Below are 21,870 nucleotides of genomic sequence, written 5' to 3'. Positions count from 1 at the left end.
AATAACATTTATAATCTTAATTAGCACATTTAATATTTGTGCAAGTAAGACTCATGAACCTTTCAATTGGTCTTTAATCCGATGGGAAGACCAGGTCGTTATCCAATCACAGCTCACCTCTGAAGCCCCCAGCTTTCAAGTTACCCTGGACTCTCTCATTAAGTGGAGGGGTACTGGTTATAGCCGGCCCGCACATAATGTGCTATATATGTGCCCAGCTTCTAATCCAGGCAAAGGATATTGTAATTACCCTGGTGAATTTTACTGTAGATATTGGGGCTGTGAGACAATTTCCGTGGGATGGAAAGTACCGAACCCAGATAAATATCTAAAGGTAGAAAGGGGTCCACACGGATGTATAAAACCCTGGACAGATCCCTCGGGGGTAGTGACATATGTTGGGACTTGTAAGTTTTACTACATCAATATTACACAACCCCAAGATCCTGGGTGGTTATTAGGACGGACCTGGGGTTTCAGAATATGGGAACCCGGAAAGGATCGGGGAGGGCATGTTCTCATAAGAAAGGAAGGGGTCCCCCATGATTCTGGATCTATTGGACCAAATCCAGTGGTATGGAGAGCAATAGACCCCAAAATAAGGGATTAGAATAACTGTTCAAAGGAAACAGAAAATAACAACAAGTCCCAAGTATCAACCACAGTGGGGACACCTCAGGAATATAGAAACGGGGCTCTTTGGAATATTTTACAAGCTACCTTTAAAGTACTAAATAACACATACCCAAATTTAACTAAAGAATGTTGGTTATGCTATAACATTAACCCACCCTTCTATGAGGCCATAGGTTCCATAACCGAACCGAAAAGAGTAAATGGCACTAATCCCGCTGCCTGCCTATGGAAAAAGGGAAGAGAAAACACTCCAGGAATAACATTATCTCGAATTACCAGGAAAGGAATATGTGTGGGAAATGTGCCCCCAGATAAATATCATTTATGTCAAACAAAAATGCAGATTAACAACCCTCATAAGCTGGCTCAGTGGCTGATTCCAGCAGCTAATACAAAATGGGTTTGTAACACTTTAGGAGTAACCCCATGTGTTTCCATAAAAATCTTTAATGAAACCCACGAATTTTGCATACAGGTTATAATAGTTCCTCGAATTATCTATCATCCTGAAGAATATGTGTATTCACAATATCAAAACCCAGGGCACCATTTGGTGAAGCGAGAACCCCTCACGGCACTAACAGTAGCTGTATTGCTAGGCATAGGAGGAGCTGGATTAGGAACGGGTGTAGCATCCTTAGCAAATCAACACCAGGGGCTCAGGGAGCTTAGAATTTCAGTAGATGAAGATTTGAGAACAATTGATAAATCTATAAAAGACTCCCTAGACTCGCTGGCTGAAGTAGCCTTACAAAACAGAAGGGGATTAAATCTATTATTTTTACAGCAAGGAGGCCTGTGTGCTGCACTTAGAGAAGAATGTTGTGTATATGTAAATAAAAGTGGGATAGTAAGAGAGACCATGGCTAAATTACGAGAAGGACTGGAAAAGAGAAAGAGGGAACAAGAAATGCAACAAAGCTGGTACGAATCCTGGTTTAACTATTCTCCCTGGTTAACAACTCTACTATCCACCATAGCAGGACTGCTGATTTTACTAATCCTAGGACTTATGTTTGGACCTTGCATTTTTAACAAAATCATTAGCATTGTGAAAGGCAGGTTAGAAGCAGCTCACCTTATGTTAATACGAGCTAAATATGAAGCCTTAAATGGGGAAGAGACAAAAGATTATTTAGAGTTAAGTAAAAGAGAACTACAAAGATTTAACGAACAAAAGTAAGCAATAGAAAAAGGGGGGAATTGTGGTAATTAGAGACCCTTTTGTTCGACTAAACATATAGATATGATGCTTTGCAAAACTATGCTTTGTGTAATAGGGATGAGGTTGAAGGCTACTGCTGACGCTCACATAATCATTAAAACAGCCTTGCAAGTTCTCTTGAATTTCAGAGAGCTAAGCCACCCAGATAAGCCTTAAAAAGAAAACAGAGAGGAAAGGTCAAAAGAGGAAGACTCCTGATCTTCATCCTGCGACCACCAGAAGGCAGAAAACGACCCCCAGCGACTGGAGGCACATGCGCAGAGACACCTGAGAAAGGACACGTAATCCGGAAGTCGGACCACTTAAAAGGGAGAACACGGAAATCGGAAGTGCGGCAGCAGATGGAGCAGAGACTCCCCTGTCGCCCAGAGCTGATTTTTTGCTTATTGCTTGCTTGCTACAATTAATAAAATTCTCTTTGATTGAATCGTATCACTCTCTTGAGTGCATTCATTACACTGGCCGTGAGGGATGTCCATCAAAAGACATGTATCAGAAAGAATGTACACATATCTATGTTTACAGTTACTGTCCTGGGAAAGTCCTTAGAAAACTATGTTAGCAAGCTCAGAAGCTGAGTTTTCAGGGCAACATCTCACCCTTTTTGGTTTAACAAAAAGAAAAGAAAAAAGAAAAATGAACAAAGAAACTAGCAACATTATAAACAATCAAAAGGATAAATAATAGGAAAATACAATACTCCATACAATCAGAAGGCTGTAATTTCAGGGTGATATCTCACCCTTTCGTTATTACAAAAAAAAAAAAACAAAAAAAAATCAGAAAAAGAACAGAAACTCAAAAAATAAATGAAACAAATGTCCAACATCAACACCTGCTTGTGGATGGGCCATCGGGGTGAGCACGCACGTCATCTGCATCTGAGTCCTCATCCATTGGCCCACCCATCTGATGACTTCCAATTTGGTCACAGCCTCCAGCCTGCTCGCCGGTCGAATGCTGCCTCTGCGGTTGCAGGTCAGGATGAACACACTTCACAGGTACCCAGCGTACCCCAATATCTGTGGATACACAAGCATACCCTCACCCCAAAGCAATGAGGTCACAGGGACCCTCCCACTGTTTTGTGACCAGATTCCTCACTCTAACCTTTGCCTGAGGCTGAGGTGTCTCATCTGAAGCCCGCAAAGAAAGGTGATGGTTCAACATGACCGGGTTACTGGAGTTCTGTGGCACTGTGAGGTGATTAAGGGTATATAAAGCTTTCCCCAACCGACTGTGCGGGGTCTCGCCCTGCATTCCCCGTTTCTGCTTCTGCAGAACTCGCTTCAGCATACCGTAAGCACGTTCTACGATAGCCTGACCTGTCGGAGAATGAGGGATACCAAACTTGTGTGACACACCCCACAACTGCAGGAACTGCCTCACCTTCTGAGAGGTGTAAGCAGGACCATTATCGGTCTTCACAGCAGAAGGCACGCCCAAAACAGCAAAGGCCTGCTTCCAGTGGGCAATGACATTGCAGGTTTTTTCTCCCGTGTGAACAGAAGCCCACACGGACACAGGTCGAGGTGTGGTGAAAAGAAGAGAGAGTTTATTTTTCCTCACAGGATTTATAGGCTTCTGACCATGGCCAGGGATTGGATGGTCAGGATAACACTTTCCCACTGCACTGGCCATGAGAGATGCCCATCACAAGACGTGTAACAGAAAGAATGTACACATATCTATGTTTACAGTTACTGTCCTGGGAAAGTCCTTAGAAAATTATGTTAGCAAGCTCAGAAGCTGAGTTTTCAGGGTGACATCTCACCCTTTTTGGTTTAACAAAAAGAAAAGAAAAAAGAAAAATGAACAAAGAAACTAGAAACATTATAAACAATCAAAAGGATAAATAATAGGAAAATACAATACTCCATACAATCAGAAGGCTGCAATTTCAGGGTGGTACAGGAGTCTTGTCTCCTGGCCAATTTCTTTCACCTAAGCTCAGTGTTTTACAGCATAGGAAGAAAAAGACAGAGGGAAGCGCACTGCCAGCCTGAGCTGGAGATGAAATGTGCCGTGGTGACCCAAGCAGTGTCCCAGAACATACACCATCCACAGCTCAGACCACAGTGAAAATTTAAACAGGGCAAGACCTACCACAAGGTTGTATGATCCTGCATGAGGGTCCAGCCAGCTCTTCTTTCCTTAAGTATTTTGAAGCCACACTTGAGTATTCAAGCTGAAATTCAAATATATTCAACAAAGGATGATTGGTTTTACAGATTTAAATTGTAGCATGATAATTTTCTGCGTCGATTGAATAGAGACCCATAATAAATTCCCAAGGGTTTTTGATTGATACAGAACATGATGTTTTTTGGGAATGAATCCCTTCAACCTACAAAGTTACATGAACAAGTATTGGGGAAGCCCAAGGGCATATCCTAAATGAGACGCCAGTATTTGAGTATCAGAGTACTTGAAAAAAAGGTTCACGTTGCCCAAGCCCAAGTTGCCAGAATTTTCACTGTAGCTATTCTTGGTTTGTTTCTTTCTTTTGAGAAGTGATTTTGCAAAATTATTACTTGGTCGTGGTACCTATTTGACAGCTTCCCATCTGCTGGCACAATTTATATCCACTGAAACTGCTAAAAAAATCAAGTTTTTATTGCCAGCCTTATTGTAGTTTATATAGCTGTGGAAAAATGGGCTGAACTCAGTTCCTCCTTACGCTTCATCAACCAAAGTGTGCTGACACCAATCCTTTACTGCCATCCAGGACAACAGGAAATTGGCTGCCCTTCAGATACACTGCACAACACACTGGTTGGATTTATTTGTTCTGTTCAAGGTCAAAGGAAGTGTAGAGATGGCCAGAGGAAAATGTGTATATGGCAGGTATTTTACAGTTCTTATTCTAGATTGTATGTATCCTCAAATCTTGTGCTGGTCTAAACCACAAACTACAGGTACATTTAGAGGAAGTCTGCATTTGGGGATGGCAAGAAAGATGAAAAGAATAAGCAAAATCAGCAGAGCAGCAACAGAGATAAGTGAAATGTCTGATATTAAAAGCAAGACTTTTAAATGGCTCTTGAGACACTCCATAGTTAAGGAAACTTCCCTGAGTATCCAGGACCACTCTGACATTCACTCTTGCACACCACCTGAGCTGGACCAAGGCCCCTCTGCAGCTGCACCCCACACTCACACTGGGTTACCTTATGGGCATGGACCCAGGTTTCCTATGGCAGAGTCTCAGACGTTCAAATTCTTAATTTAAGCTTGGTGCAATGACCAAGTAACTAAATAAATCCAGATGGTTCCTTCGAGGAGCCCCTTGGCTTTTATTCCCTCACAGTCTGAGCACAAAAGTCCGAGTTCCTCCACTCCTATTTTGGCTCCAAGTGTCCAGTCCCCTTGCCAGGCCACAGGTCCCTGGGGCCCTCATTATACAGAGGGCCAGCAGGTCACAGCCTCTGGCCCTGGGCTCCCCCAGAGTACAACCTGCAGCTCCCCTGCAGCTGCCCTTGACCTACCTGCACTGAATAGATTAACACCCATTCCCCTCCCACAGCCCATCTTTCCTCCACACAGAAGAGGCACTTCTCTCCCTGAATATGAGCCAAATTGAGGAAGCCAGGAGAGCAGAAAAGTATTAATTTACGTGTCAGTTAAGTGGGACTGTAAAATCTGGCATCTGCCAGGCATCAGTCATGCTGTGCACAGAGGCAGTGGAACACAAACCCAAGAGCTAAGCTAGCAGAGACTCATGAGTAGGTCTTTGTGCTGAGAATAGTATATTTGGTTGTCACACAGGGCCATATCCTGACAGCCTGAACTCTGTGTCCATCCTGGATATCCCCCTATGTGGGGGCTCTATGCAGTTCCCCAGTTCCTCTCCACATCTCCTCACATGGCATTTTCTTAGTCTGAGGCAGTTCTCAGCCACATCAGCTCCCTGATGTATTTCACAGTACAGGTCTTCAAACATGCACATGTATGAAAGGAAGGAGAGAGCAGAGACAGTAAGCCTCAGCCAGTCAATGCCCCCGACAAGTGATGAGAGCAGGCATCAGAGTGTGATTCCTTCTTCACTTTAAACCAACAAGGAAATGGGGATTTCTGTACAAGATTCTTCAGTGCATAACCACTATTCATTTTTTAAATTCAAAACACAAAAAAAACCCTAGTTCCTCACAATAGTGTGGTTTTTGCCAGTTACAGCCTCACCCCGTAATTTCTTCCAATTCTCATGCATGGGAAGGAAGGCTGCATAGAGCCATGGCACAATACTTAAGACTACTGAACGCATTTACAAAGCTTTGTAAAATGTGGGAAATGGAAAAAATAGAAACTTCTACAGATGATGAAGGGTTCAATCTGCAGCCTTGGAAAGAGCTTGGGTTAATGCAATGATGAAGGTACACAGACATTGGGTAGAGAAATTAAAAACTTAGGTCTCTATAGTTATAAGTAAGAATATGCCTAGAGTAGGGAAGAAATTATATTAGGTAAAATAGTTTGAGGTTTGAGCTGTAATAACTGAGTAATAGAGTAGGCTAGAGATCTAGAAACTGTAATAGAGATGTGTGTATGTGACCTCTCAGCTTAGTGGCTAACACAAAGATGCAGTGCAGCAAAATTAAGCAAAGGTGATAGGCTAATAAGTAGAAACAAGTTTTGTGTCAACTGTCTATTGGACCAAAATGTTATATACTGCTGTGTGGAGAAGAAAGCTGTGACTACCTTGAGCTATGGCTGACTTGCTGCTCCTCTAAACCTCATGCCTTCAGACTGATCTTATCTGGCCTACTCAAGCAATAAATCATCTCAAAGCATGGTGGTCCCATCCTTTGCTCTACATCATGACAGGTAGGCAAGACAACACATTAAAAAAAAAAAAAAAAAAAAAAAAAAAAAAGAAATAAATAAATAATCCCCCCTCCAAACCAACTTAAAAGTGAAGCACTAAGGCTGTTCCTGCATGCTTTTGGAGTTTGGGACCTGATGTTGGATGCAAAAGGACTTGTAATCAACAACATATACAGCCTCTTCTGGTCCTGTTAAGGGTTTTCCAGGATGAGTTTAAAGGATTGTAGAATTTCTTTTTTTTATTTTAAAGACATGAATCTTGTATACTCAGCAGGTATTCCCAATAAACAACGGCAATGGGATGCTATGACAAAAATATGGTGGTAAGGCAAACCTGGTAAATCCAAGGGAAACCCATTACAGAGTGCACAGAAAAAAGGAGAAAGAAGGAAAGAAAGAAAAATTCATCAGTACAGGTAATAGTCAAATAAACTTTTTTCTCAACAATCTTCTTGTATTTAAAAGAAACCAATTATACTTCCAAGTCACTTGCAGAAAATTTTAATAATTTTCCAAATATACAGCTATTAGAATGACCCTAAATATTACTAATAATTATGTTACAAAAGTTGGCAGGTAGCACAGCACAATGTCCTATAGAATAAACATAGGTAGTATTAACAATGCTCCCTACGGTCCAGGAATGTCAGAAAATAGCAAATGAAATTACAAACACAGATCAGAGGAGATTAAGGGGCACTTTTAGACACTTAGATCAAAGAAACTGAGACTAGACTAGAGACATTCATTCATCAACCATACTGAATGTAGAACTTTAAATCTCAAAAATTATTGAAAACACATCAGGTGCAATTTCACATGGTTTCATCTACATTCCAATACAGTTCCCAGAGGATTAAAGTGTCTTTGTGCACTGTAGCTTCATTTAGTCACATGCAACACATTGCATTTGGAAGTTACTTTCTTTTTTAAAATGTGACCTATGAAATAACTACTTGAACCAATGTACATAATTCAAACTACAGTGTTTTGAAGTACCTTTGTTCTGACTTCACTACTGAATGTCGTGTAACAGGTTTAACTCCAAATCCACAAGGCCCATCTCCACTAAACAAGACCAGAGTTAAAGATATTTATTGAAATATGTTTTCTGTGGTACAACCCTTAGTTTGCTTATTTTTCCCTTTCGAACATATTTTCCCTTTGGATGACTATTTTCTACTGCAGCTTCTGTTTACAGATTGCTGTGTACATGAAAAACAGACACTATTTCACCCATGGCTATGGTGATGAATGCACTTCCCAGATACCATCCTGTCTTAACCCAATGAATAAGCACAATATATATATTGTCTGTGGGACACCCAAAGATCTGCAGCCTTTGTATTTTACTTGTAGCCATTCTCTGTGATACAGCATGGACCCAGTGTCCTGCTCAGGTCTCCTTAGGAACTCTCACTGCTCTCTGCTGTACTACCTCCTTAAACCCAAACCTCCACCTGAACTGCAGTGAGGGAAGCAAAACTCCACACAATTCAGCTGTCACTCACCTTGCCTCCAGAACGTCCTCTTCAGCTCATGAGTAAAGAACGTGCACAAAGCCTATGGATCCAGTCTCCCATCAAATCATGCTGTCCACCAGCAGCCATTCCTGCTTGTTCAGGGGAGAGCGTATTCCCACAGTATTCGACACATTTTACGGTGTTTTTCAATAGTGTCACTTCATGAGGAGTTACAGGGCAAAAGCTTTTTAGGATATACAAATTGCCATCATGATGTCACCTGTGGCAAGGCCACTCAGGAGGAAATTGCATGTAGGGAAAAAAAACCCTAAAGAAATTAGGAGAATGAACAACTAATCCTAAATTTAAACAGCAACTGTGGATGTGAGTCTTCACTCTTCCAGTGTCATCCTACATTTGATTGTGCTTCGCATCATGAAGTGAGCAAGTCACTCCAATAATTTTAGGTTCATAATGTAAACACTCTTGCACATCTGATATGGCCAGGTGGAGCCATTCCTTCACCACTGCTGCTGTTACAGCTGAGAAGGCCCATTTTAAACTCTGCACAATCCAGACTCAGATCAGGAGCTCAGTGCAGGTGAGAAGTTTTACTGAGGTTCTAGACTCACGGCATGTTAACATTACTTACAATAGTACATGCACTGAAATATTTTCATAACATACACACTCTTTTAATCAATTTAATGGAAATTAGTGATTTCCTAATCTACTCAGTACTTTTAAAAGTTCTCCATGAAATTGTGCAATTATGGAAAAGAATGCTCTGGTTATGCACTACAGTAGAAAAAAAATGAAACAGTCCAAGTTTCATCAGAATCACAACTACAAGTAAAGTCTCCAGTTCAGTTCATAAAACAAACTGATTAAATTATTCTAATTATTTCAGTGGCATAATAACTTCCAATGCAATTTATGCAACAAATTTCACCCATATTCAAAAATACATTTGTAAATGTTTTTCATAAAATTTATACATCTCAAGTTCTCCTTAGGTAAGCCTAAGCCCAGTTCTCACATCACCTAGGCAGAAAGGCTTCAGAAGCCTATATTCTCAGAGTCCCTGAGTGAAAATACTGCATGAGTTCTGTTGGTTCTGCTAAATCCAACTCTTATTGCATATAATCATCAGTTTCCTCAACAGGCCTAGCACCCAGCTACACACTAGGCTGGGGCAGCAACCCACTGTTTTATGGGACATAAATATCTACAAGCCTTATAACCATTCCAGTAAAGATTTCCATGTAATGGTTGCCTATCCTGCATTCTTTGTCCAGAGAACAAAAGGGGCATTGCTGAGAGAGAGGGAGATCAATCATTGAGAGTACCCATCAGTTCAGTGACCCATTGTCTCCCTCTTCATTTTCTAATTACATAGAAATGTAACTCTACATTTAATGATTCATTTATTGATTTCTGTAATGCTTAATGATTTCTGTAAATACATTTCCAACTGTAACTGAAAACAATTGGCTCAGACACAAGACACATCATGTCTAAAATCTGCAAGAACAGTGTGAATGTAAGGCCTCTGCAGGCTCAAACTCACAGCTGGCACTATATCCAAACATCTCCACGGCAAGCTTTATTTACACAATTTCCAATGAAAAATACTGTTATTTCTTAAGCTACATTTTAAATTATCAGAAATACATTCATAATAACTACTGGTACAAAAACCATGATAAAATTTTTTTATTCAAAATATTCTGACAGGTTGACAATATTCCAGGCGTGTTACAAATACTGCCATAGCCAACAAAACAATCAATACTTAAAGAGCATTCAAACACTGAGGACATGTATCTTAAAGCAGAAACAGGTGAGTGCATGGTACTAAGTGCATACTAATCATTTTCCAATAACTGACTTGAGGAAAATGCCTCATTTCTCTGGTACAAAATGGATTAAAATCCAGAAGAGATGAATTATAGAGGACAAAAATGATGATGTTTAAATGGTTTTGCCCATATTTTCTTATAAAACCTTGTAACTTTATCATACAAGGCCACTACCAGTCTGGACTACTCTAGCATTGACTATTTACGGGATAGAACAACAAAACTATAACAGAGAAACCAGTGAAAAAGCAATCAAAACCACAAACTCTTTCTAAAATATGGCTTAAATTAATCAAATCACAGAGAGTTGGGAATATATTAACTATAAGGTGCAAGAGAAATACCAGGTAGGAAAAAAGTCCCTCTCTTCCTGGTACTTCCCCTGTCAGATTTCACTGTATTTCCCATAAAATTTTCAACACACTGGAATTTTCACCCTTCCTGCAAGCCCCTTTTCCCATACTTCTGAAATATCATGTTACTAAAAGGTTGGTTTCAGTCTTGAATGTATTGGCCAATTGGAGCTCTAAAGTTTAAACCATGTAATTCTATACACAGTAATACCCTGTTTCTCCCAATTAAACCAAGCTCTCAAATAGAGCTAAAAATTCAGCTTTATTAAAAAAACTATTATTTCAAGCGTATTTGCTTGAAAAATATGAATCTTTTTGTCATGTAGAAAACAGATGTCCAATGAACTTGTCAAGCTGTACACAGCTGAGTGCATAGTGAAGAACATCATACAGAGAGAGCAGCAAGGCCATAGGGTCACTAAGTCCACATGAAAAAGATGTATGTTTCCAATGACCAAATCCATTCTAAAACATTTTCATCCTGGAAATGCTTTAAGCATTAAAATCTTACTCTAGGGATGGCAAGACTCCTCCATTCCCACTTTTCATACAGCTCACTGTAATATGCATGGCAGCACAGCTACATACACAGCATACAGAAGAGATACACCAAAATTGCTTTGGACACATCATACTGATCTCAAGTCTTCAACACAGAAGTTGAATTTTTCTTGTGAAAAGGAAGGAAATAGGACAGCTTTCAAATAACACAGCTTGCCTGTATGTCACTAAAGAAACCTGCAGTGTCTGCAGCCCCAGGACGGGAGAGCCACAGCTCCACTGGCACAAGCGGTGGCACACCTAGTGGCTCCAAGGCTAAATGATCTCACAGGAGGCTCTTCCACCTGTATTGCTTGTGGTTCCAGTCAGTGCTCCCCAGCAGTGGAAGCATCAAACACTCACTGCAAAAATAAAAGTTGATTACATCCAGAAGAGCTCTGTACACTCACCCAAAACACTTGTTTCCCCATTCTATTAGTTTGCTTTTTAAAGCAATGTTGTTAGAGCAGGGCCATGAGAACAGAGTGAGACACTTTCCTTAATCACAGCATCAGACACTCCATTAACAGACTGACAATCTCCTAAACCAAATTAGCTCCTGAACATCTTGCATTTGCCTTCTTTCACTTGTACTTAAGAACAAACAGTTTCTCTAGAAGTTGTGCAGTTCAAGCCTATTATGCTATTGTACTCCAGCATTTTCTTAGCACCTCAACACAAATTACATGATAGCTCATCTGTGGTGAACATCGGCTACAGACATCCACAAAGGGGGAAGGACTGAAAGAACAATATTGTCCCATGACATGGAAAAGCACTTTGGGATGCATTGGCTTCAGGTGAGACTGCTGCTTCAGAACAGGATTTCTCTCCATGCAGAGTTACTCCAGTTATTCAAATACAGTAAACACAAGGGCAGTACTGCAGACATCAATCCTGCACCTTACGACTTTCAGTCTATTTTCTAAACACCTCTTAATGGAGATGTGGCTCAGTGTCAAAGTTAAATGGGCAAAAACATAATCTATGCTAAAGTTATTAGAGGAACTAACATAACCCTTGCTTCTGGTAGTTCTTGGACTTAAGTCAACCACATAAATTTCATTCTATTAATTTACTCATCCTGCTTTATCTCAAATATCTTCATCCTTTCACACTTCCTAATTAACTATCAGTATTTTTCCTGAGTGAAATTATAAAAAAGTTAAACCCTTCTACCAAAAGTACAAAGACAAATAAAATATAGAACAATACAAACCCAGTTATACAGCACTGCAAGTGCAGAAATTCTTCATGTTGTTGCTCTTTATCATTGGCCCCCAATAAAAAACATAGCAAAGAATTCAGTTATCCAAAATATTTTGCAGTACTCTGATTAGATTCTTCAGACCATAAATATAGCCCTCATCCTTTGCGTTGCTAGGAAACACATGAGCAAAATCAATCATTCGAACTTCAACATTTGCACTTTCCTTGGTCTCTGCTGGCATGTGATAGAAAACTTTTTCCAGTTGGGGTAGAACATTTCCATTTAGGTGCTCCTGTGTAATGCATGTGCTGGTTTTCCACACATGGTCTTGCTCTGAGTTTTCAACTTTTAGAGAGAGCTGACTGTGGTGCTTCTTCGAGCATGCCTTTTTGTGAAGTGCATAAAATTCAGACAAGCTTTTACTTACAGAGGCTTCAATTTTTCCATTCTCTGTAGAATTTATTACATTAATATTATTATTATACTCCAATACATCTCCACCTGCTAACAGGCCTTTGGGCACCCTTCTCTTCTCTGACAAGGTGACATCACTCAACCGCACAGTTGTCGCTTGACATGAACCTTCATAGACAAACAGCAATGAGCTTGCATAGAAGTTGAGTTGTGTCTGGCCCTCAAACCACTCCAAAATTTTTTCAACCTTCTGAATGCTGGCAGCTACCACATCTTTTCTCAAGCAGTACCCACTGTGGAAAAACTTTGAGATGCCTGCAAGAAATACACACATACTTGGATTATTTTAATTTCTGAACGGAAAACAAACGATTTTTATTTTTTGGGGGATGAGTATAGCTCTTATTTGAAGGAATAGACACCATTCAGGTAGTTTCTGTTCAGGCAATTATTAACTAAACCCAAAGTGAACCTAAGAACTCTAAGACCTTCAGTCACATCACCTGCTGTGTAATACTACAGCTTGGGATTGGGGTGTAAGTAAATGTACCAAGTACATAGTAAATGAACATGGTTCCTACTCCCAGGTCAGTTTAACGAGTATCTGGACAGTTTTGGGCAGGGACCCATCAAATTCTCCATGTATAAATAGGCTTAAGAAGCTTGTTATTATGAGCGTGTTCATGTGTACACCTTCTGTTCCTTGCTGGGGGACAGATGAGCAGGTGTCTAATAACTAGTTTGCAATAATTATCACCAAACAGCCCCATTTCTGTTCATTGTTAATGTAGAGCAACATGTGGACTGACTTCAACTGATAAAGTCCTTTGAACTGAAAAATGCTGTCATAGTAGCTTTCTAATAGAAGTAATACAAAATACACTTAGATATTCACAGAAGACTACAGACAAAAAAAATAATTTATAATGAAAGCATGTAATACTTTTAAGTATTTCTATTTCATTATAGTTTCAAAGCTGCAAAATGGAATTCTAGAATTCTCTCTTTATTAGTAGTAAAAGAGACACGAGGAGAAAATTCCTATAGTCTGCAGTGCTGTTACAGCCAACAGCCCACTTAATTTCCAATTGACAGGCAGCTCAAATACTACCGGGAACAGCCAAAGAACTGTCTGACATGAGGACAAAATGGACTTTTGAAACGGGAACACCCAGACCAAGAACACTTTTTCCAAACTGTTCTATAAATAAGTATTTAAATGAAAAAATCCAAGCCCACCAAGTTCTGACACTCCAATCCCCTTACTTACCATCCTTTACTGTTTCCTTGGTCAAGCTCCTTCCATAGTGCTGGTTTTGCGTCTCATAGCTGTCCGAAGACACGTGGTACACCTGAAAGAGGCAAGAAGGGGGCTCCCTATGTATTTTAAACCACTAGTATCTCTGCAGAGCAAGAGACACCTCACAGGCCACAAAACATTTAGCCCTCACAGTTTTTATGTTTCTTGCAGTGCCCAGCACTGTACTGCTCTCCCAAGCTCTCCCTTCAGCTCTTGGGCTCCAAGCTACAGCTTTCCTGTGCTAGAAACATCCTGGTAGTGGCAAAAGACAATGCACCCATTACAGGGAACTCTTTCAGAAGGCCTTGCAAATCACAACTGAGATGTGAAACTATCAGACCCTTATCTGTGTTACTGAGGATGTTAAATCAGTAAGACAACAAAGCAAAAATTTCAATGCAATTATTTTGAGTTCTAGAAACTATACAACTAAATAGCACAAGAGCAAAACAGTAAGAATTACTGTATGCGACCACCAAGGCCCAGCTCCATAAGACCCATCTGCAATTGTCAGCACAAATAAGGCTGCACTAAATAAATGGCAGCAAGTTTTTGCAAACAAGCAAACGCTGGTTCCAGCATCAACAGCATACTTCAGCTCTCATCTGAAAGGGAGGCAACTCACATGGGTACAGTTCTGTCCATATCAGGAATTGTACAAGCTTAAGAACTTAATTTGAAACTGCTTTACATATAGACATATCTTCTCTCACACTGAAATATTTCCACAGCAGAAATGTGCAAGGCAGCAAAACCCAAGTATAATTTGTCTATGAGAGTGTAGACAATTTTTATTTGCAGAAATAATGGTGTTACCAAGCAGGCAGTTGTCTCTGGCAGGAATTTGGTGCTTAGCACTTGTTCAGACCACCCATCCCTGTGGCACCCACCCCATCCACAGCCCTGCCCTCCCTTTACTGCTGTAAACAGAGAGGCTCCCACTTAAAGAGAGTCAGGGCACACTACTGAGGTGCCTGCTCCTCATCTCTCCTCTGGGGCCTTATTCTTGCTGAAGCCAACCAATGAAGTCCACAATAGTGAAAAAGCAGCAATAAAAATGAATGGTACAGAAGCATTAAATAAAGAAAATAGAATTCCCTGTTTTCATTACAGCCCATCACCCTGAAATGTCTCTCCCCCATCCAAACAAAAATAAATCCAGTACGATTATACAGATCCCCACCTCCTGTTTTTCAAAGCAGCTGGGAAGAACAGTCTCAAATAGCTTTTATTTTGACAAAAAGATAGAAGTAACTAAACCCAGTTCTCCAGGAACTTCAATTATAGTGCATAGAAACTGACTTTAAGTCACCAACCATGAACTGAAGGGGAAGTAAACAGTTCCCATTATTTTAAAAAAAAACAAAGAGCCGTAAGTCTAAACGTTTGATCTCAGTAGCAGAGAAACTTCAAACACTGTAACGATACTTGGAGAAACTGAGGCCTCCATGTCTATGAAATGAAGAAGGCTATTGCAGAGATGAATTACTCTAAAATTGCATCTGACAACTGTGATTTTGGTTTCACAGGAACAGCAATTTTTCTCCACTTAGTTTTTGCTGTTTTTTTTCCAAAGCACATGAAAGAAGTACAGCATATACCCAAAGATTACTTATGTAAACACTTCAGGTACAAAAGTATCCCTCAAAAACATACCAAAAGTTTCAAAACTTTTTAAAGAGCTACAAGTCAAAGGCAATTAAATAAAGAATAATATTGCTTAGAAAGAGAATCAAAAGTCTGATGACTACAACTAAATTTTCACTAGCTGTGACTTCATTTTAATGATATTAAGTGCTCTCATGGAGCTGGCCCAGGAGCAGCTTTCTGCAGACATCAGCGCTGCAGCAGTACCTGACCAAATCATCTTGTTTACCAGAACCATACCTCTTCCTGGAGGAGCTGTAGTTTTTGTGACATGGGCACTAGCTCAAACATGCTGATTAAGATCTGCAAGCTCATTTTGCTTTCCAAAGAAACTCTGGAGCAGCACATCTGTGTGAAGACCCTGTGCTTCTGAACTGGGTTTCTCAAGAAGCTGCCCCACCTCTTCTTATAATTTGAACCAAAAAAAAAAAAAAAAAAAAATTTGAAAACCATTCCCCAAATGTTTTTCTATATAGCTTACAAACACCAAGCTGGATGGATGTTCATGCTGCATTAACAGCATATTTTTAACTATACAAACAGTCAGTGACAGAGCACCAAGTCCCAGACCCACAGCATGAGTGTAATTAATGTATGTGTTTAACTGCCTTGTGCACTCAGAAGGCACTCAGTCACCAAGAGGCTTGGCTACAGCCAGTGGCATTAAAGGACAACAGATCTGCATAATCACAAAAACCACCTCTTACCATCACCTTGAGACTCTGTGCAACTGCAGGAAGAGACTAGCTGAACATTCCTGGAAAGCCTCACTCAAATATAGATACACTACACCTCATTCTGAAAGGAAGGGAGCTGAAAACCAAGTTCAAACAGAAACAATCTCTCACCAGCCCTTGCTCCATCCTCACCCATGCAAACACAGGGATAGCTGTGCTGGAGGAACAGGAGGCTAAAATCAACTTCCTATTTGACAGACCTTTTGCTCTATTGTGTCTTTGTTCACATAGTCACTACCAATCATCTGCTATTAACCCTTCCCAAAATGACATTTTGCTTTTGAACCAAGCTTTTTCTGTATCCCTCTTGTTGCAGCTGTCTGTACTAGCCCATTTCTGTCATAACAATGACAAGTCAGATCTGTAACCTTAATAGCAGCCAAGAAACTATTAGGCAGGAAAATCTCATTTCTTGTCTACCTGCGACAGCTTGTTATGTGTTTCCTCTGTATCCAGCGGCAGGTTTCCTGCTGAGTGGAAGATAAAGAAAACTTTCTATGAGCTACAAAAACACTGCCCACAAGAACCCTCCTGCCTCATTAGTCATTTTTATATGTTCTTACTATGCAAAATCAGAGCTGTTCTGGTTGACAGTGCAAAGGCTTCTCCTTGTGCCTACAAGTAGCTTCCACTCAGTTAGCTTCCTGTATGAATGGCTCTGGAATCCAGCAAGCTAACAGGTGCAGTTTACAACTAGGAGCAGTAGTGACTCTGTATGGGTAGCACATCAAAAAATCCAGACTATTAACTGTTGAGGGAAATGATATTATAAACCTGCACTTGGCTTTTGTCTCCCTGTGAGGTGTTCAGTCATTGCTGTTTGCATACCAAAACAGCTTTTGGTACATTTTTTTAAATACAGTTCCTTCTTTTTTGTACCCTTTTTTCAGTTACAGTTCCTCCATATGATATTCCTGGACTGATGGAAACCTTGAATTAAAATAAGAAGTTGGTCCAGCACAATCTTTAAAAAAGCACAACCCTTGCAAGGTCTCAGCAAAGATACAGAATTTGAAGCTTTGCATCTTCAACTTTAGGACATTAAACCAAAGGCAAACAGATATCAAATGTTACGTAATGTTAATTATGGTAGTTCAGTACTGCTGGAGTCTGAGATACAGAGTGTGTGCCCTTGTTTCTAATACTTAAAGATCCAGAAAAACACTGAATTTCATATAACATGAAAATCATGAGCATGGTGATACATGAGAACAAACGTTGTAGATAGAAAAAGCTAAAAGTGTAAGTGTGTAGATTAAAAAGTTTTCTTAAATCACTGGGTGAAAAAGTTAGAGAACAAGAGACAAGATGGAGGATTTAGGGTGTTGTCTCTTGTCCCTTCTTCTTTCTTCTTCATGTTCTTCTCCTAGAGGTTTTTGGGTAGTAGTAAGTGATTGGACAGAAAATGCCACAGTGCAGCACATAGGTGAAGGGTCATTAAGAAAAATATATACATGTCTATTGTTAATTGGGTAAAAATAGGTATAAAGATAAAAGAACTGCATACTTCGGGGCCATTTTGTGCATCAGACACGAAGCGTGCCACAAGGCCTTGTTTGTACCATCAGAAGAAAGAAATGTACCAGATTACAAAGATATAACCTTGTGCAGCCAGCCTAGAAAGACCTGACAAGTTTTGTTATGACCTTTTAATAAACACGAGAAACAAGATTCTAATGAGCTCAGGAGTTTTCTTCAAATCATAAGAACTGAGATAAGCAGGGCTCCCCACGAGGGAGGATCCAAAAAGAATTCAGTCCAAAGGAGGCTGAGAAATCCAGGAAGAAAAAGAAAAATACAGAAGAAATGCAGCAGAATGAGAGAAACAGAAAAAGGATTTTTTAGAGAAAAGTTACAAGTACCAATGTCCATGGTAAGGCAGAAAAATGTATATACTGTTCAAATACTGTGGCAACTCCCTGACTTCCAGAAAGTACAATTTAAATACATGTTCAAGCACTATCTGGGGGAGATACTACTGGCACAAATAAAAATCCCTATTCAGTAATTTGCAGAGTTCTTTCAAATCTGCAAAAAAATATCTGCTAATCCACATCACTTTCCCAAAGTGGGAAAAATAACCCCAACTGAGCAGGCCTGTAGAACACTACAGAGCACCCGGAGAGTGAGGACAGACTCAGCAACATGCACAGTATAGACCTGTGTGGCACTGGCATTCCCATGGTGCCTATAAAGCAGCTTCCTGTGCAGCTCCCAATGCCCATCCCTGCTCCCCTGCACACCCCATACAAGGGCAGCGTGGGATCTGGTATCCTAAGCAAGGACAAAGAGATTCAAGATACATGCTCTGATGCTGAGGCATCCAGACTCGACAATGCCAAGCTTCCCACTCCTCGGATTTTTTCTGTAAATACACCTACCAGTTGTCTACAGATAGGGGTGAGTGAATGTTTAGACATAACACAGAAGCTTCTGTTTACAATAAGGCACCTCTGCACTCCTGAGAGCATCTGAAGGTCAGTACCCAGCTGCTACCGAAGCTAGAGCCACAAGCTAAAAGTGGGAATAAGCAGGTGGCATCCCAACTCATCTAGGCACATCCAACACCAGCATCCATCCTCCAGCCCTGCAGAGACCCTCCTAGTGCTAGGCCAAGACCCACACCCACCCACTTCTGGCTGTACCCCATGACTGTCCCAATATAAATACATGTTTCCTTCATGCTCAAGTAACCCAGGTTTCTCTACAGGCCCTTTATCCTGCCACAGTGGAAGATCTAAAAGAGTTTCAACAGGCCTTATTTTTTTTTTTTTAAAAAGAAAGCAAAGCAAGGATTTGAAGAAAAAAATAATAAAGGGAGAATTTTTGTTTAAAAACATTCTCTTATTTGATATCTCTGCTTTATAGTAATGCTCTCACATTTCCACTGCTGCTGAGAGCATGCCCAGTTATCCAAATCCATTTATCTAAACATGTCATTCCCTAATTTTTACCTTTTGAAACTTAATTTATTGTTGCTAGATGACAAATGATGAAAGTACACACATCTCTGCTTGCTGCTGCCTTGAAAATTCAGCACAGGAAGGATGCATCCCTGCTCCTTCATTTCCAAGACTATACTTAGATATTACTCTGACCATTTTGCTTCCTTGTTCCTCTGGACTACTTTGAATGAATGTATGACTAATACATATTTGAATGAATATGACTAAGAGCACCTCCAAATGCTTTGACAGTCAATATAAAGTGTTAGTCAAGTCCTTACAAAAAAAAGTTGTAGAATGAAATTATGTTGAAATTTAACCAGTGAAAAAGCAGGCTATTAATCTCCTAAATAAAATAAACTACAACACTGCAATTAAATCATGAACCATCTTAAAAATAACTTAATACAGTAGTTTTAGACTCGCAGAACTTCCATGAAGCATCTCATTAGAATAAATTTATTTTATGTAATAAAATACCACCTGCTCCAGGCTTGGGAGATTTTTTTTTTTCAGAGCTTTCATCTGGTTTCTTTGGGTTAGGGTTTTATTTATTTTTCATTTCATGGATGTTTTTGTTTGTTTTCTTTTAGGTTTTGTTTTGCTTTGTCTTCCTGTTTTCTTAGACATGAAAGCTTTAATTAGACTTATAAATGTAAAAACTCCAGTTCTGGTAATTTTTTAGTGTAGAAGAATCTGAACTAGATGCAAGATATAATGCTGACTTCTCTTCTAAATCTTGTTACTAACTTGTGAAAACTACCACAATACTAAAAAGAGTTCACAAAAACCTCATAGAGTCAGCTACAGTCAATTTGAAAATATCCTGCAGAATCGTGTGCTATAAATTAGAAAATTGATTTTTAAATTCATTGTGCTTGTACTCAATAGCACGCAGAATGCTCTGTATTTAACACTGCCTGTGCCACGAAGTGATTTCTTAATTGTTTTGTATGTCTACTACAGAAACCAAATTACAATTTGTATTTTTGCTACTGCAACGGTACCTGAGACTTCCAACTTCTACATAAACTCTAACTACTTTCATAACAAATCATGTCCATTCTGATGGAATCCCAGAACAATCTGGTTTCAAAGGGACCTTAAAGACATCCCAGTTCCAATCCCCTGCCATGGGCAGGGTCACGTTTCACTAAATTAGGTGCTCCATGTCCCATCCAACCTGGCCTTGGGCAATTCCAGGGATCCAGGGACATCTATTAAAGAAAGGAACTTCAAGGAACTTCCCCACTAAATACAGAATTGTTTTTAAACTATGTTATTAAAATAACTGTGCTTTCTAAGTGTATTTCCATGCATCTATTCTGTCTATTCAGTGTGTTAAGCTAAATACAGGTCAAATGCCAGAACTGTGTACATAAATTAACGCTGGGCTAGACAGCAGAATCGTATTTTTAAGGACACACCATATGAACAGACAACTGCTTGCCTACCAATGCATAAGAAAAAGCTGCTTCAATAGCCTCTGGGGTAAAAAACCACTGTAAATAGATTTTGGGGTAAAACCCCCACCTATAACACTTTTTTCCTTGCATCTCTTCATGACAACTCATAGGATGGGTGCTTTAGGAAAAGCGTAGCTACATTCTCTTTTTCCTGGCCTTCTCCTTCTTTGTCTTGTAAAAATTTACCACACAAACCCACCTCTGTGGTAAAAAAACACTGAATGGAGAGTTTAAAACCAAACCTCTGTACTTCCTTGTTACATCATGTTTTGTCCAGCAAACAGGAACAACCTTCATCTAACACATGAGCTGTTCTGGGCAGTACATATCCATGTAGGAGTGTTTCATATTATGGCCAGAATGTTGCAAAAATAAAGCAAGCAGACAGGCTGAAAACATCCCATAATGAAGAGGCAGAGAACACGCCTTGTGAATTCAGACTTTGCCAAGTGCTGTGTGAGGGCAGAAGGAACCTTTTAAGTTCTCTTTGGAAAACAGCTTCCAACATGCAATTGGATGCCAAAGGCAAAAATGCAAATCTCATCTAGTTAAACACTAGATGGAAAACTGCATTCCTTGGGACAATCATCATTATACATCCAGTCTGAATTAAGGGATTGAAAAAAATTCTGCAATAGGACAAAGACACACATAAGTGACAATGTTAGAAACAATAGTCACAAGCAAACCATAGAAGCAATCATTCCTTCTGCACTGACATAAAACAAAGGACAGGAAGTACACTGTTTTACAAATAAGATAAGAAAGGTTACATAATGACATAAACTAAATCCAAAGTTATAATCTCTAACCTTCCTTTTCCATCCAAACTGGCTCTTTTTTGACTTAACTCCCACATTCTTGCTCATAGGCTTACATAATTACTACTCATGACCACTATAATTTCTATAGTAGCTTACCTCAAGGCAGAGTTAAGGGCTGGGAGGCTGGGCAGTTCTGCACAAAACATTACAGAGATACTAGAATTATCTTGAACAATGATGCAATCTGGCTGCTGTTGCTATTGAACAGCAAAGGGGAAGGTTATCAAAGTCTCCAGCCATTTATGCATGTTGATGCAGAGCTTGGGGAGCCCTGGCTACGTGTGTGAAAAGAAAAACAAAAATCTCACATCAAAAGGAAAGTTATTTCTTTATATCACTGCAGAAAATTTTTGAATTCCATCAGGAGGTCAGCAACATCAATGTATTTCTCTTACTGAGCCACAAATGTTCTGTACAGTTTTTC

General features: G+C 39.8%; 1 protein-coding gene across 2 annotated transcripts in view; it reads right to left on the bottom strand.

The window, feature by feature from the left end:
• Positions 1-9,849: 9,849 nt before the first annotated feature.
• Positions 9,850-21,870, bottom strand: part of IPMK (inositol polyphosphate multikinase) — a 59,852-nt gene continuing 47,831 nt past the window's right edge. The window contains exons 5-7 of one of the 2 annotated variants that reach the window (XR_015773212.1): positions 13,798-13,879; positions 12,123-12,842; positions 9,850-11,265 (exon numbers count right to left, since the gene is read on the bottom strand). Coding sequence is in view for 1 of the 2 variants with exons in the window: in XM_005533624.3 (XP_005533681.1) it covers positions 12,208-12,842; positions 13,798-13,879 (717 nt within the window). In the remaining variant the exon portion in view is untranslated. Of the gene's footprint in view, positions 12,843-13,797; positions 13,880-21,870 lie in introns of both variants that reach the window. The other variant, XM_005533624.3, reaches the window with a different exon arrangement.

The sequence above is a fragment of the Pseudopodoces humilis genome, chromosome 9 (assembly GCF_049639895.1).
Source record: "Pseudopodoces humilis isolate 2021_Gansu_Grassland_sample_001 chromosome 9, ASM4963989v1, whole genome shotgun sequence".
Classification (NCBI taxonomy): Eukaryota; Metazoa; Chordata; class Aves; order Passeriformes; family Paridae; genus Pseudopodoces; species Pseudopodoces humilis.
Note: the sequence above shows the minus strand (reverse complement) of the source record. Positions and strands in the feature narration are given on the sequence as shown.